General features: G+C 37.5%; 1 protein-coding gene across 2 annotated transcripts in view; it reads left to right on the top strand.

Moving 5' to 3' along the window:
- THSD7B (thrombospondin type 1 domain containing 7B) overlaps positions 1 to 15280 on the top strand; it is a 1116594-nt gene that overhangs the window by 1088526 nt on the left and 12788 nt on the right. For both annotated transcript variants that reach the window (XM_058715426.1, XM_058715425.1), the window contains 5 exons: positions 4137 to 4282; positions 9366 to 9525; positions 10573 to 10746; positions 10847 to 10942; positions 13611 to 13693. In XM_058715426.1, coding sequence (XP_058571409.1) covers positions 4137 to 4282; positions 9366 to 9525; positions 10573 to 10746; positions 10847 to 10942; positions 13611 to 13693 — 659 coding nt within the window. The remainder of the gene's footprint in view (positions 1 to 4136; positions 4283 to 9365; positions 9526 to 10572; positions 10747 to 10846; positions 10943 to 13610; positions 13694 to 15280) is intronic.

The raw sequence follows: 15280 nt of genomic DNA, 5'->3' as shown, positions 1-15280 counted from the left end.
TCTTCATCATCTCAGTATTTTTCACCTGAATCAGCATAATTGTGATTTCTGAAGGAAGCCAGTCCCTTTATAATATCAAAATATTCATGAACGAACTGACCATTTATTTATGAAGCCATCTTCCAACCAATGACCTTTCTCCACTGATACATGTTGTGTCACTGCATCAGAGTATTCGTTGGTCAGTCTCTAGCTGAAAACAGAGTATGTACCCAGAACAAAGGGATACAAAATGCAATAGTCCGTACACCAAAGATAAACTGGAGTTCTTGAGAAAATTGGTGAAAAGTGAGGTGAAAGCCAAAGATTATGATGGTCAAACTGCAAAAGCCAGTCATGAAACAATGCACCTTTTATAGGGTAATCACCACATTATATAAGAAGTATCAGTAGCTGATTTATCATTTGTCCTCATAATGATTGCAGGGTCGCCATCATCATCTACACGGTAGTTGACAGTAGATCAAATAAAACTACTTGCATACTTTTCAGTTCCAGAAAAAGTCCCATTTAGACTTTTATTATTTATTAAAAATAATTTGATTCCTATTTAAACAGATGCATTTTTAAGTGGCATTTTCCTCAGCATGAGTTATCCTCAGATAATAAGGACTTTTTGTATATTTTACAGAAGAGGAAATTCATGCTCAGAGGAGTTAAAATACTTCCATGTGCTCACATCATTTACAAGCTGTTAATTTGAGAGAACTGTTTCCAACTGGAGAATTTTGATGCCAAGTCCAGGTTTCTTTTCACCATACATCCACTATTTTAAAATTCTCTTTCTCTTATATACTATATCACATCGTAACTTTAAACGTCTTTAATTTGGCCACATTTTCACTCCCCCCCCCCCCCACATGAAAATTCACTATCACCAAAACCATTTCTTCAAGAGTTTCATTTTAGGGTTCCTTTTGGAACAAACAGTGTTGAGAGATGTTGCTTAATTGAATATTCCATCCATTCTGATGTTTGGAATCCCAGGCAAGTTTAGACTACCACCACTGGAGACGGCAGGCCTCTTGTTGATACTGTCTGTATTCCATGCAGCTAAATTTAATACTTAAAACTTCAGGATGTGTGAAAGAGTGCCTAATTTGAGGGGCAATTTCTCTGATTATTTAATTTATACAACCCAAATCCCTGACTTAAAAAAGAAACTTAATGAAAGATATCAAGTACCCACAGAAACCTTTTACACACTCATGCTTTCATTAGCAATATTTTTTCTCATTGAACTTTAATACTCGCCATTTAAACATGACAGTATACTTCAAAATGTAGGATTATTATATGCTCTTTGATTTTAAAATGTTCTTGGTAGTAACTGGCACTGTTTGAAAATATTATTTTTCCATTAGGATAACAAAAGGCAGAGAAATCATACGGCTGTGCTTACAATGAATGGTTTTAAGACTTGATTATCTCAGAAAGTAAAAGCATCATTTTTTTTTCTGTTGAATACTTTAGGTCCCCCCGCCCCCCCCCCACACATACCTCTATGCCCAGCAAAAGGTATATCACTTTAATAGAAATAAATGAAACGGTTCTAAAGTAATGGCCATCTGTATGTCATCAATTCAAGAACAAACTTGAAATTATTTGGTTAAAATGAAATAGAGCCTTTTTTAGCTGTGATAAAGGCAACACTGCATTGTTATTATTCTTACAACAATTTATAGAACAGAATGGAATTATAATGACATTTAGGGTAGTAGGCATTTAGGTCAAGAGAATACACGTAAAGATTATTATAAAACTGAAGAGTACTTAAGCAAGAATTAATGTAAAGTACCAAATGTATTCACCAAGTAGAGACAACATTTCATACAAATGATGTCCAAATGGTATTACTTGATTTGAGTGATGCTGGGTAGAACATCATTTCAAAAATGCATTCTACATAGGAACTCAGCACCCAAGAAGAATGGGTAGATTCTGTTATTCACCAAGCACAGGTTATTGTTGACTCAAGGTTTGCTGTCATCCAAAGTTCCTTTTATCTTTTGCATAAAAGGCAGTGGTAAGTAGTTCTCCTTGCTCTCTCAACTCAGGGCTAATACAGTAACCTCTGGAGCAAAACTTCCTGGGTTTGAATCCTGTTCTGCAGCTTACTAGTTTTTTGACCTTAGACATCTGACTGAAACTCTACCTCATTTTCCTTATCCACAATATGGGAAATAGAATTTTCCTTGAGGGTTGTTATGATTCTTCACTATATAAGTATTTAGAATAGTGCCTTGGATATGGTACCTGGTCAACAATTGTGTTGACATATCATCACACATTTTCAGATACCAAATACCACATAGATAATTTACGAAAATATGAATTGTACAAATATTCAGTTAGTACTTAATGTGTATGAAATACCATGTTAAGGACAGAAGCCGAAGCCTGAAGGCATAGAGAATACAGTGACTAGAACTTCCTAGTTTTCTTCAAAAGGTCTTCTCAGACCAAATTGGTTTACTACAAAATCAATAATATTCTGGTGGCCAGTAAGAGGTCTAGTCCACTGAAAGGTGAGTCACTCTTACTTGTCCCCAAACTTGAGGGCATCTGAGAATTATTCCTACCCAGGGCTTTCAAGTGAATTCTGTGTTGAAGTCTTCACTCACTTTCCATTTTATTATTATTATTATTATTATTATTATTATTATTATTTTAGAAAGGGAGGGGTGGAGGAGGAGAGAGAGAAAATCTTAAGCAGCTTAGCATGAAGCCCGAAGCTGGATGGCTCTCAGGACCTGAGCTGAAGTCACAGTCAGATGCTCTATGGACTGAGCCACCCAGGCACCCCCTAGTTTTCCCTTTTTCTTAACCTATAATTCTAGAATCTTTGGCATTGACTAAAAGACCCCATTTAAATAGCCTTAATAGCATTGGCTCAACCTATTCTTCTTCTGGTTCCCCCTGTTCCAGCCAGTTTGGCTTTCTGTCAGTTCTTCAGACAGGTTTTGCTACTTTGCATCTCATGACTTCTTCACATGCCCTTTCTTCAGCATGAGACACTTTCTGTATATCCTGTCTGGCTGACTCCTTCAGATTTCTACTTAAAGGTCAGCTGCTCATGGAAATGTTCTCTGATTCCTTCCCAGACTGGCATATATCCCCATAACATTCTCTCAGAGAACCCTGGGGTTTTTTTTTTTGTTGTTTTTTTATCACAAATACAATTACACAGTTAACTTTATAACAACAGTGGAAGGACATCATAGTCACAGATAACTATCCACACAATAGTACCTCATCAACAAAGAAGAGTAAGGATAGGAGTGAGTCGGGAAAGAGCAAGAGAAAAACACAGACATTTACATTCTGTCCACTCTTCCCCTTCAACAGACTTATGACCTAATGCCCATAAGTGGCCTTAAAATGACATGGGAGCCCTGCTCTTTCTTGGCTGTTCCCATTAACCAATTTTCTTTTTTTATGAAATGAAATACCAGTATTTGAACATATTTTTCAAACATCATGCCTCCTTGACACAAGCCAACAACTTAATCTTGTACTCAGTTAAAAAAGAATTTGGCTCTAAACTGTAGGAAAATTATCCATGTTGAATTAATTGAGAGATACTCTGGAGATCTTGGGGTGGCACCTTCCTAAGGAATTTTCTAGGGTAATTTGAGTTGTGTGCAAATTTTTACCCTACCTGCTAATTTAGAACCTAACAAGAAAGATGCAACTCTATTTTTAATATTTCTAATCTTGGCCTAAAGTACAAGGTCTAAAAGGGCAGAAGCTACATCAATTTCATCACTGTATCCCTGGCACATAGCAGGATGCCTGGATCATACTGGAGCTCAATAAATATTTGTTGAATTAATTAACATTCCACCAATGTTTATAGGATCAGTCTATTTGGGCAACAATATAGTTTGGAGTTAGAAAAACTAAAGAAGTAGAAGGCAGACAGAACTACAGAACCTTAATCATTATGCAGACTTTATAGACCCTGCATGCCCATAGGAACCTAAATTAAAATAGCAGAAAAACTGAGAGCCAGACATGACAAAGTTCAGTATATTTTAATGAAGACTTATGTATGGAAGGCAACATTCTGTCTTTTAATTCCCTTGCTAAGCCAGCCTGTAAACAAAAAGCTAACACCTTCCTTATCCTTTTAGGTCGAATGAGCCGGACTCGAATTATCATTATGCCAACCCAAGGAGAAGGACGGCCATGCCCCACAGAGCTTACCCAGCAGAAAACCTGCCCAGTGACGCCCTGCTACAGCTGGGTCCTCGGCAACTGGGCTGCATGCAAATTGGAGGTAGGTCATGTAATGATACTTAAAGAAATCTTCTTAGTATGCCTAAAGCATCTGTCTGGTCAACCTGTGTGCTGATGGAATAAATTTCACAGCACCAGGGGCCTGTGCAATGTACTTTTATGCAATAGAGCACATGCAAAAATACAACCAAATGACTTAACCTCATGCCAAGTGTTGTCGCTAGGAAAATAGCCATTCATTAGTCACTGATTCTAAAAGGGTCATGGGACTTTCATTCTCTTAGGCATTCTCAAAAATACCATGTTATCTTCTTGGCTTATTGAAAATATCAAAGTATTATTTAATTAGGCAAAAGCCTGATGCTATGGCACAGCTTGCTGTGGACTGTATTTCTTAAAGACGTACTTTTAGGCTTAGACAAAATCTTGCATATGGGCAGAAAATCAAAAGTGTATGAAAGTTACATTTTAACATTATTACACGAACCAAGGTTACTACACTTTCCTCAACGATTACTTTTTTATTGACCTGAAATATAAATGCCTAGCAACATCATCATATATCACATACCCAGAGCTTTTGCTGGATCAGCAAAGATCTCCTACTGCATTTTCTCTCTGGTTTCTAATGTACGAAAAAGCACATTGATTTTTTCTATTCTCTTATTTTACTAGTTTTTCCTTCAGTTCATATTCCAAAGCACATTTTCATTAGGTAACAATAATTGTGATTAAGCATTAAGAAATCTGCCAAGTATTCTCATAGAGATGTTTAGTGTTCCTGTCAGGATGACATTGTCATGCAGCATTACTATCTTGCAGAAGTTAAATGCCCATGTATTTTAATAAGTCCCAGAGGAACAAAATTGTGTGGTACATTTGTTCAGTCTCCTTTTTACAGAAAATAAGATAATCATGCTCATTAATTCAATAGTAACCTAACATTACTGAATCTGAATACTTTGCCTACCAGTCTAAAATCTTCTTTCCTAAATCTTAAGCAATTTTTAAATGCTGCTTGGAATCACAATAAAAAATGGAAGGAGTAGTTTTCCTTATAATTGTAATAACTGTTGACAGAGTAGAGAAAATAAACTCAAAGAATTCAGGAACCCATTGCAGGGCGATAGAGAAAAAAGTTAGGGGGGAGAGAAAGAAGGGTATAAGACTGAGAAAAACCCCATGCTCTAAGTCTTGCCAGGCATACAACTACTACTCTACCTTAATTGTTCTTTTTGGACCTTCCCTTTTGATCTCCTCAGGTATAAAGAGCTTTTTTTTTAATATGCAAGTCTGCCAACTTGTCCCATGGGGATATTATGGGGGAAATGCCAAATGTACTGTTTCATTTTGCTCTCACATAACTGAGTTCTTGCCAGAACCACAGGAGCAAGAGTGGCGAGTTATGAACATTTTCTGTAGAATTGCCAGTGAGGGTTGGGGATTGTAGCATCCTTTGGAGATACCCAGGCTTGGAGACCCTGGAGACCCTAGTAGCAGGAGTATCCAGAAATTTTAGCTATGCTTCCATTTTTAGACAAGGTTATTCTTGTTCACTGACACTTCCAGTCAGGAGGAAATGCTGCAATTTAACTTAATTCAGGCAAAGCTCTCGAAAAACAAGTCTAGGTAGTAAATTGTTCTGGGGTGGGCACCTTACCGGAACAGGGCCAGTCAGCTTTCTTCCCTAAGAATTTGGAATAGTATTGGATCTGTTCAAAGATTGTGTGTCCGGGTACTCTTGCTGCATTTTCCTGCCCTGTAGATAAAATAAGTAACTCTGAAGCAAACGTGAACAAAGAAGGTGCCACACAAAAAGAGGAGGCAAAAAAGAAAGGGAATCATGATGATATGAGTTGAATTTTGCCTGAGTTCAAGCTGCATTTCTGCTTTTTCTGAAGCCTGTGAACTCTTTGTGAGACAGATAATTCAGTATCTCTTTAGCGGGTTTCCTTTTCTTAAATGTATATGGAAACAGAGTTTGGAATTACTGATTAAAATACATGTGGGCCTCTGCACACAAAGGCAGATCACGTCTCTCACAGCTGTGCTTCTCCTTGTCCTGGCTACCCTTACCTGCCAAATAACAGGTTGGGCGCTCATTCACTGAGGGTGGTGGTGATGTCCAAGTGGCTGACTGCCATCCAATGGATCAAACCATCAGAGAAGCTACAACAGGGCACAGTGGATGTAGCAAAATGCCACTAACATAGAAAGAGATTAGCAAAAGGAAGTGTTTATCCTTAGGCTTTGCTTTTATTTTATTTTTTAGTGTTGTCTAGCTCTTTCTATCCAAATTCCTCAGTTGATAACATGTATCCACACATATGTTCATGAATCTGTTGTACGGGCTCAGACTCCCAGAGTCTAACAGGCTTAATGTTGGCCAAGGTTCTGTCAGTTCCTAACTCTGCCATTTCTGCCAAATCTGTAAACTCTCCAAGTCTGTTTTTCTTACCTCTATCAGGAGAGTAGAAATAGTACCTGTTTTTTTCTGGGAGCTTTTGGTAGGAATTAGAGAGTTTATATATAGTGCATACCTTGGTACCTGAAATAAATTAAGAGCTCAATAAATTGTAGTTGCTATTATAATTTTGATTAAGACTATGATTATGATTATTATCACCATCTGCCTCTCCACATCTGGAGAGTATACAAAACATCCATCAATGATGCGGACAGTGGAGAGTCAGCGAGAGAATCCTCACTTGTTGATATTCTTGCTCAAAGAAGCCTGGGTCTACTTTCAGTCCCTTAGTGTGGAAAGCTTCATGAATGACAGTGAGTGAATGCTTGCCTTATGAATGAAATTATCATTCTAATGCTGATTTCTCTTCATCTTATGGCTGCTGTTGTCAAAGATATAGGAGATTAAGGTTGAATATGGGTACATACTAGGAGCACATTCTTGTTTGTCTTGGTTTTTAAAGGGATCCCTGATGTAGACTTGTTTCCTGTCACTTCTTCACACTCCCATCTCCTGGAATGTCAAACAAAACTCTAATCAGCTGCATCTTCTGTTACCTGAGGTTTCAGAAGGCAAATTTCATACACTGCCAAGTCTTCAGACTCTTCTTTCCAAGTACTCTGTGGCAAAACATACAGCTTAGACAATTCTGCAATGGATCCATCATCCAGAATGATAACTTATAAGAGAGAACCCTCTCCCCAAAAAGAAATTCAACTTACACTATTTTCCACTTTAGAGAATAAGCACTTATTAGAGGATTTACCTTAAATGAATCTACTGTGTCTGGACTTTGAACCTCTACTTATCTCCCAAAAAATGCACTCAGGTCAAAATCAGGGTGCATTTATTTGAAAGCTTCACAATAGCCACAAAAATTATTATAGCAATTATGAAGTATTGATAAATCAGATGTGTGAATTGCCATCTTAAACAATTGTTAATCCTTATGAAAAAATCTCTAGAAGCAAAGGTGATACTCCCCAATTTATATGCCTATTCAGGTTTTTAAGCTTTAAATGGCTACAACTTGGACCTCCCCTAAGTTGTACCTTTTCTTTCTTGACAGTATGTCTTTAAATCATAATTTTCTTGTTATGTCAAGAATTTTTCTCAACAGCCACTCTGTAACATCGTGTACCTCTAGCAGTCTGTCCACGACCTGCCCTTGGCATTCAGCAGTTGCTGCCACAGGGCCTTGACCTGATCGGTTCTCAGCTGGCCTTCCAGTCTCCAGACCCGTTCCATGCCCTGGCCCGCTGTCATGACTACTTTAGCTGATCACCTCATCCTCCTTTGCTTCTGCCACAAAAGTCCACAAAAGCTCCAAAGCCTAAGAAAAGCCGTTTCTGGCCCCTGCAGGGGGCAGGGCATAAAAAGAACATGAACCCCAGTTTCCCAGTGCAAAGCAGTTTTCACATTGTCACCTAATAACGGGTTAGTGGATTATAGCATGTGGTATCCCTGACTGCAGTAACAGAGGTGCAGAGGTGGGAGCTCTCTCTCTAGCTTTTTCTCTCTCCACCTCTCCCACCACATGAGCAGGAGTCATGAAAACTCCAGCTCTTGCACTGACTTCTGGATTTTTTGGAAATTGAGCAACACACCTTGGAAGTTTAGGGGAGTTAATACTGCCTGGGATTGCTTCCCTCCCCCATCTTGGATGGTATTGAGGCATGTTACCACATGGCCTGTTTGGAAGATATGGGTGACCAAGAAACCAGCTGTGTTTACTTGTGAAGTTGAGGCCAGCTTGGTAACATACTATCTTTTATTTGCTTTCCCTCTGTTCCTGCTCTAGTTCTTTACTCTCACTCTGCCATCCTAGGATCTCACCTCCTTAGCATAGAAGCTTTGCCTTAGGCTTTGTTTTCTAAGCTATTTATGGAAAAACAGAGCTACTGTCTAGAGTTATCCAAATATCCAGTGGACTTCCTTTTGAAGTATGAGCACTTGACAAAAACTGAGGTGAAAATACTGATGAGTATCTGCCAAAAATGTTATAGTAGGAAACTTTTCATCAGGCAGATGGTTAGGTCAAATAACCACAAAGAGCTTTCTAGTTCTAAGCTTCTGTTTCTGTGAGACATTGCACAAAATTTTTTTCTAATTGCCCAAAAAATCTGAGTGTTACTTGTATTAAATATCTTCAAAGAACATTATTTAACACAGAAGGCATGCTGGGAAAACAACTTCATGTGGCAAGAGAGAAAATCAGTGTTTTATTGAGAACTCCAACCTAATCCATATGAGAAAGTACTGAATTCCCTACAAAAGGAAAACCAGCAAAGTAAAAGAGAAATGTATGCCCTATGGCTGTACATATTCTCTTGGGGAGTGATCATGGATTAGGTTATTTTAATACATACACCTAGACAAATTTTGTATGTTTTTTTTTTTCTTTTTCAATCCTGGCTGAGTTCCAAAATGAATCATCAGAGTCTGAGTACATACATTCCATGGAATAAATTTGCATTTTACTTTAGCTTCTCTTTCAGCTCTAGGAGGATTACTTAGTGATACTTTATTGTCAACAATTGAAAGTTAATTCCCAAGAGGAGGAAGCTGTGGATTTTCTTGGGCAAGAGGTGGCAGGAGCCAAAAATACTGTGAGATGCTAATTGGGTAATTATAACAGCATCCTTTCCTTTCTTAGGGTGGAGACTGTGGGGAAGGAGTCCAGATCCGCAGCTTTTCCTGTGTGGTCCACAATGGTTCAGTCTCTCACTCAGCTATAAGTGTGGATGAGGCACTGTGTGGAGAAATGCCCTTTCAAGACACCATCCTGAAACAGCCATGTTCTGTGCCTTGCCCAGGTATGTGATTTTAAATGATTGGGAGGGACTTCCCTGGTGATTTTAATTTTTTTTTTTTTTTTTGGAGAACGTCTAATTAAAGTTGAAATTTCATATTAGCCACAATAAAAATGCAATAAAGTTATCACTTTATAATATCCTTACAGCTTCAATGGAGGCAGAGTAGGTAAGGGGCAAAAAAGCACTGGAGTTGGAAATTTAAGAACTAAGTTAAAATCTTTGTTACATCACTGGTGTTTACCAGAGACATAGAGTCTAGTGCTTTGAACCTAAGTTTGCTACATCTAGAAAATGTGTTAATAATGCCTAACCTGACAGCATTGGCCATCACTCAAAACATGCTGACTGGATCTTTGATGACCCCATGAATGGTGGGGTGGTAGGAGCAAGTAATGCTATAGATTCATAAAAACATTCTAAAAATGTGAAGGTCGTTGTTAGATACATAATATGCAGGAGTTGATTTTAATCTTAATAACCAACCTAGTTTGTATGGCATAAGTTTAAGGTGCCTGAATATATCCACATATGTAAATACATACATATGTACATATATATATACTTACAAATGTGTATGTTTAGATTATTATATATTCTTTAGACTCAAAAATAGTCCACTTCAGAGACCAAATTGTTACCTTTATATAGTGTCTGTGGATGTCTATTTTATAATGTTAATGCTGCTCCTTGAAAACTGAGTTACTATCATCTTTACATCTCCCTTTTAAAAAGTTTATTATCACTAGAAGACATATAGTGTTATCCACATAAAACTGCCTCTACTTCATTTCAAATCATAGTAATCTAGTTTTCAGTACTTTCTTGCTAAACTAGATTAAACCATAAATTATTATAAACTAGATTAAACCATAAATTATTATTCTCAGTGTATTCTAAGTGGGAAATTGGTCAAGGTGGAATGTATAGTACCTAGAACCTGCCTGTATCACTGTGCCATCACCACAAATCTCACTGTGAGCCCTGTCCATGTTTCCAAGTGCCAGTGTTCATGTTATTTTCCTTGCTCTGTACTGCACAATCATCCAGGAGACTGCCACTTAGCGGAATGGTCAGAGTGGAGCACGTGTGAATTAACCTGCATCAATGGAAGAAGCTTTGAGACAATGGGCCGCCAATCTAGGTCAAGGACATTTATAGTTCAGTCTTTTGAGAACCAAGACAGCTGCCCCCAGCAGGTTCTAGAAACACGCCCTTGTACAGGTACCAAGAGCACTTTTCAGTTCTCAGCCTTGATTGAGCAACACTTGTTCTATTTGTATGTGAGGTGTAATAGAACCGCTGTTATCATATTTACTTGCAGGAGGCAAATGTTATCACTACACATGGAAAGCAAGTCTTTGGAACAATAATGAACGAACTGTATGGTGCCAACGTTCAGATGGCATTAATGTCACAGGTATTCCTGCCTAAGATTTGTGTGGGCACTTCAAAAAGATCTGAGTGTTGGTGTTTGTGAGAAGAATTAGCTTACACATTATAAGCAAGAGAAGACTGGGCAGTTGACCTTAGATGATCTTCATAGCAAATTGTCATGAAACCTTATTTTGTTTTAAATTTTGAGTTGAGGTATATATACTTGGCATATAATGTTAAATTAACTTTGGGTGTACAACATAGTGACCCAACAATTATATACATTACGAAATGCCCACCACAAGAATATCATGATATTATTGACTACATTCCCTATGCTGCATTTTGCTTCCCCGTGACTTATTTTATAACTAGAAATTTGTACTACTTAATCCCCTTCACCCAACACCATCCCCCTCCTTGACCTTTGGCAACCACCAGTTTGTTCTCTGTATTTATAAGTCTGGTTCTTTATTTATTGTTGTTTGTTCATTTGTTTTTTAGATTTTATATAAAGTGAAATAAGAGGACATTTGTCTTTTCCTGTCTGGCTTATTTCACTTAGCATAATACCCTCCATGTCTGTCCATGTGGTTGCAAATGACAAGATCTCATTCTTATGGCTGAGTAATAAAACTTTGCATCTTAGAATGCAAACAATTCTATTTGAAGACTAGTAATATATATGACAAGGCACACTATAAAATTTCCTTAAATAGCATGTTCTGAGACAAAGGCTAAAAAAGAGTTTAAAACACTAGTCTCTAAAGTTTTAAATCATGTTATCTTCTCAGTAAAAAGTTTTTGAGGACATCTCTCAACATATCCTATTCTTGAACTGCTATCCTAACATTTTATGAAACACATACAAAAGTTGAAATTAAAAGGGTGGATAAAGATAAAATATATTTGTTAATGGTGCAAAAAACTGTTTTTGCTCTAGGTTATAGATCTCCGTGTCACACACTAGAAACTTGGTTTTGGATATTTTGCTAGTCATTATTATTTAATATCTAAATATAGACTGAGAAAAGGCTTCCTCATTCATGACAGTGGATATCATTTGAATGTACAAACGATCTCAATTTTGAGTTTTTTTAATGGCTTATCAGAGAAAATTGTCATTGTTTTTACTGCTCCTGTGGCTGACAGAGCTTATTGAACCAGTGAGAGAAGTTCTGTTCTTCTGTAGGAATTGAAGAATCATCACCTCTGCCTTTATCCTGTTTGCCTATTTTGGCATTGTGTATTCCCTTTAATCCATTGTTTATACCTACAATAATTTTAAGCTACTTGCCCATTCTGTAAGTTATTGTTGAAACTAAATACACTGTAAATCTACTTAACCAGGAACACAGAAAGTAGCATCCTCTGCAGCATGCTGAGAGTTAACTGGTGAGGGCTACACTATCAAATTCTCTGCACCTAGTATTTGGTGCATGGTGGACAACATAGGGCCATCCAATGAGCAGCTCAGGTTACGAGTATCAGCTGTTAAGTATTAGAGCTTAATATTTTTTAACTTTAAACACTGTATAAACTCTACAAAGTCTTGAATTTTCTTCCCAATTCCCTAGAGATTTGATACTCCTGGGGTGCAGACACTACTCTTTGGAGATCACTGGTCTAAAGAGTGTAAACAGTCCTCCAACCACTATTGGTAGCATTAGGTCCATGTGGTTATTGCCACTAATGCCCAGATTATCCATTTCACCCATAGGTACTAATTCTGGATTGTAGAATTTTTTTGGTTTTGGGTATTTTTTCCCCCTGTGGGAACAGTAACAGTGGGAATGTAGCCGCATCATTCCCAGGGAAAACATAGATCTGTTTTCTATACCACCTTTGGCTGAAAGCTTTTCGCCAGCTACCCATTCATAAACTATAATTGGGTGACAATTATAGTAAAGCAAAATCTAGAATCTCTAAATGAAACCAGTATTATATAAATACAATTTAAATACTGCCCTCATAATATGTCAAATTCTTAGCTTAGTACCTTGAATCCAGAAAGGCATGACTAATATGTAAATGATTTTCAGATTGTAGGGACATTATTCCATCCATTTACTCAAAAATATTTAATGAACACCTGTAAGTACTGTGTCAGATGTATGACTGCCTCTCCCAGAGCTTATACATTTGCTTTGAAAAATGTGTAAAGCTTCATTTTTATGATCGTGTGTGTGTGTGTGTGTGTGTTCCAGTTGAGATACATTTAAAACTGTTACCAAAGTGTTTGCTATTGTCGTCCATGAATCCATCAGTGACATTCTTTTCACATTTGGTTGTTGCCAGTTGGCTTATTGCCTAGTTAGGGTATTCAGGAGCAGGAGAAAAATATACATAGAATGAGTCTTTGAGCAGATCTATTTTCTGCTCCAGAACTTACATTGAAATTTCATCAGTTCTTTTCCTGATCCCTGCACGCAGATGTTACCCTCAAGCAGAGCTGTATGATAGAATGACAATGCCAATAAGCAGGTGTAAAAACTACTGTGACCATCTTGTTAGCAGAGCCTCCCCTCTTGAACAATTCTTCCTGGAGTAATCTACAAAATACGGCTGGACCATATGTCAAGCAAATGGATATAAAAAAAATAATACTGTTATAGTGTGGCCATTGCCAGAGAGGAAAGAGGAAAAAAAAAATTTTAATGTTTACCATAGCAAAGTCCACAAGTGATGGTGGGTTTTTTGTTTTTTTGTAGGAGGCTGCTCCCCTCAGACCCGTCCCGCTGCCATTCGGCAGTGTAATCCAGCCTGCAGGAAACCTTTCTCCTACTGTACCCAGGTGAGTCCGGTGCGGGAGCCTTCTACAGTTAATTGCTGTCTTATGCATATGCTACTGGGTGTTTTCCAGGGGGCTCCAGCCCCAGCAGCAGTTCCGTGTGCTCACGGTACCATCTAGAGGAGTTTGCAGGAATAAATGCAGGTATTAAGGATTTTTCTTTGTAGAGCCATGTCTTATGAAGAACAGTCTTTTTCTGTAACTCTGACTATAGCCAAATCTACCTTTCAGATGTATAGTTTATATTATCTCTGTTTACCGATAAATGTTCTTCGTGGATTTATTCTGTATTTCTTAAACTTTCATCTAGCCAAACTATTTTGAAAGATATAAATGTTTATATTTGCTAATTACTTAGTAAAAGTTGAATATTTACCTATGAAGAATGTATGTGCACCTGCACACTTTTTTTTAAAGCAGAAATCTTTCCCTCTGTTCTTCTCCCATTTACCCCTCAGGAATTAATGCAAACTGTGCAATGTATTCTGTATTCTGATCAATGGCACTCACAGTGTGCGGTGCATATATAAAGTTATGTCATGTTCCCTAAAGAAATAGTTTTCTTCTTCTTATGTGTTCTCTCCCAAAAATTATCTGGTTAAAAATAATTCAAGCACTCAATCCTATTTTATGGATCTTTTACTTTTAAAGTAGGTTAATTCTTTACCACAGAAAAGCAAATACCTACGCTTACAGAGGAGAAAAGGGGTCAGCAACAACTTCATATGCTAATGAGATTTGCAAAATAGAAGTTGTGGCTTTCCACCAACTATCTGGATACCCTCTTTAATAAAACAAATACCTTTTACGTTGAACCTTTGGCATATGTGATTGGTTACAACTTTTTACTTAGACTAATTGAGATTACCTCAATTGTCATAACTAGTTCTCTCCATTGAACACCATGTAATATCTTCAAACGAAATGTTGTAATAATTGTCATTATGATAAGAATGCTGCCTGTTCACTAAACAATGGGCAGTGATTAATTCTACCATACTTTTCTGATCTTTGCCTTTTGTACAAGATTGAGGTGCCCTCTTTAGTTGCAGTGTCTATTGCTCCTTAAAATCATGTGTTCAGTTAACAATTGATGACCCAAATATAGCCATCCTTCTGAATCACCCCGACCTGAGTGGTTATGTGAGGCTAGGGGCCTGTTCAAATAATGCCATATCAACAGTTTCAGATGAGGAGCTCTAACAGCAAAGTCATACAGATTCATAATTTTATGCTTAACTTGTTCTATTCTTCTCTATCGTCTTTTTATTTGAGGGAAGAGGGAAGAACGATTATTTTCAGTTTCACTCCTAGAGACAGAACAAAATCCTTGTTCGTTATGCCTCATCATAGCCAGCATCTTGGAGAGATTTATTGTATATGAAAATGACCAGAAATTCACAAATATGAAGAACACATTGACATGGTGCCGACTAGGAATGTGATGTATTGTGACACTCAGGTTACTACAAGGAAGCATATGGGACATCTGGTGAAGTCTTTTTTTTTTTTTCCTCTACTTAGGCTGCTCTACTTGAGTGCAGAACCAAGCTTCCAAGCAGAAAGGTAGTTCAGACTAGTTAGTGATCA

Source organism: Neofelis nebulosa, chromosome 2, assembly GCF_028018385.1.
Source record: "Neofelis nebulosa isolate mNeoNeb1 chromosome 2, mNeoNeb1.pri, whole genome shotgun sequence".
Lineage (NCBI taxonomy): Eukaryota > Metazoa > Chordata > Mammalia > Carnivora > Felidae > Neofelis > Neofelis nebulosa.
This window is presented reverse-complemented; position numbering and strand designations above follow the sequence as displayed.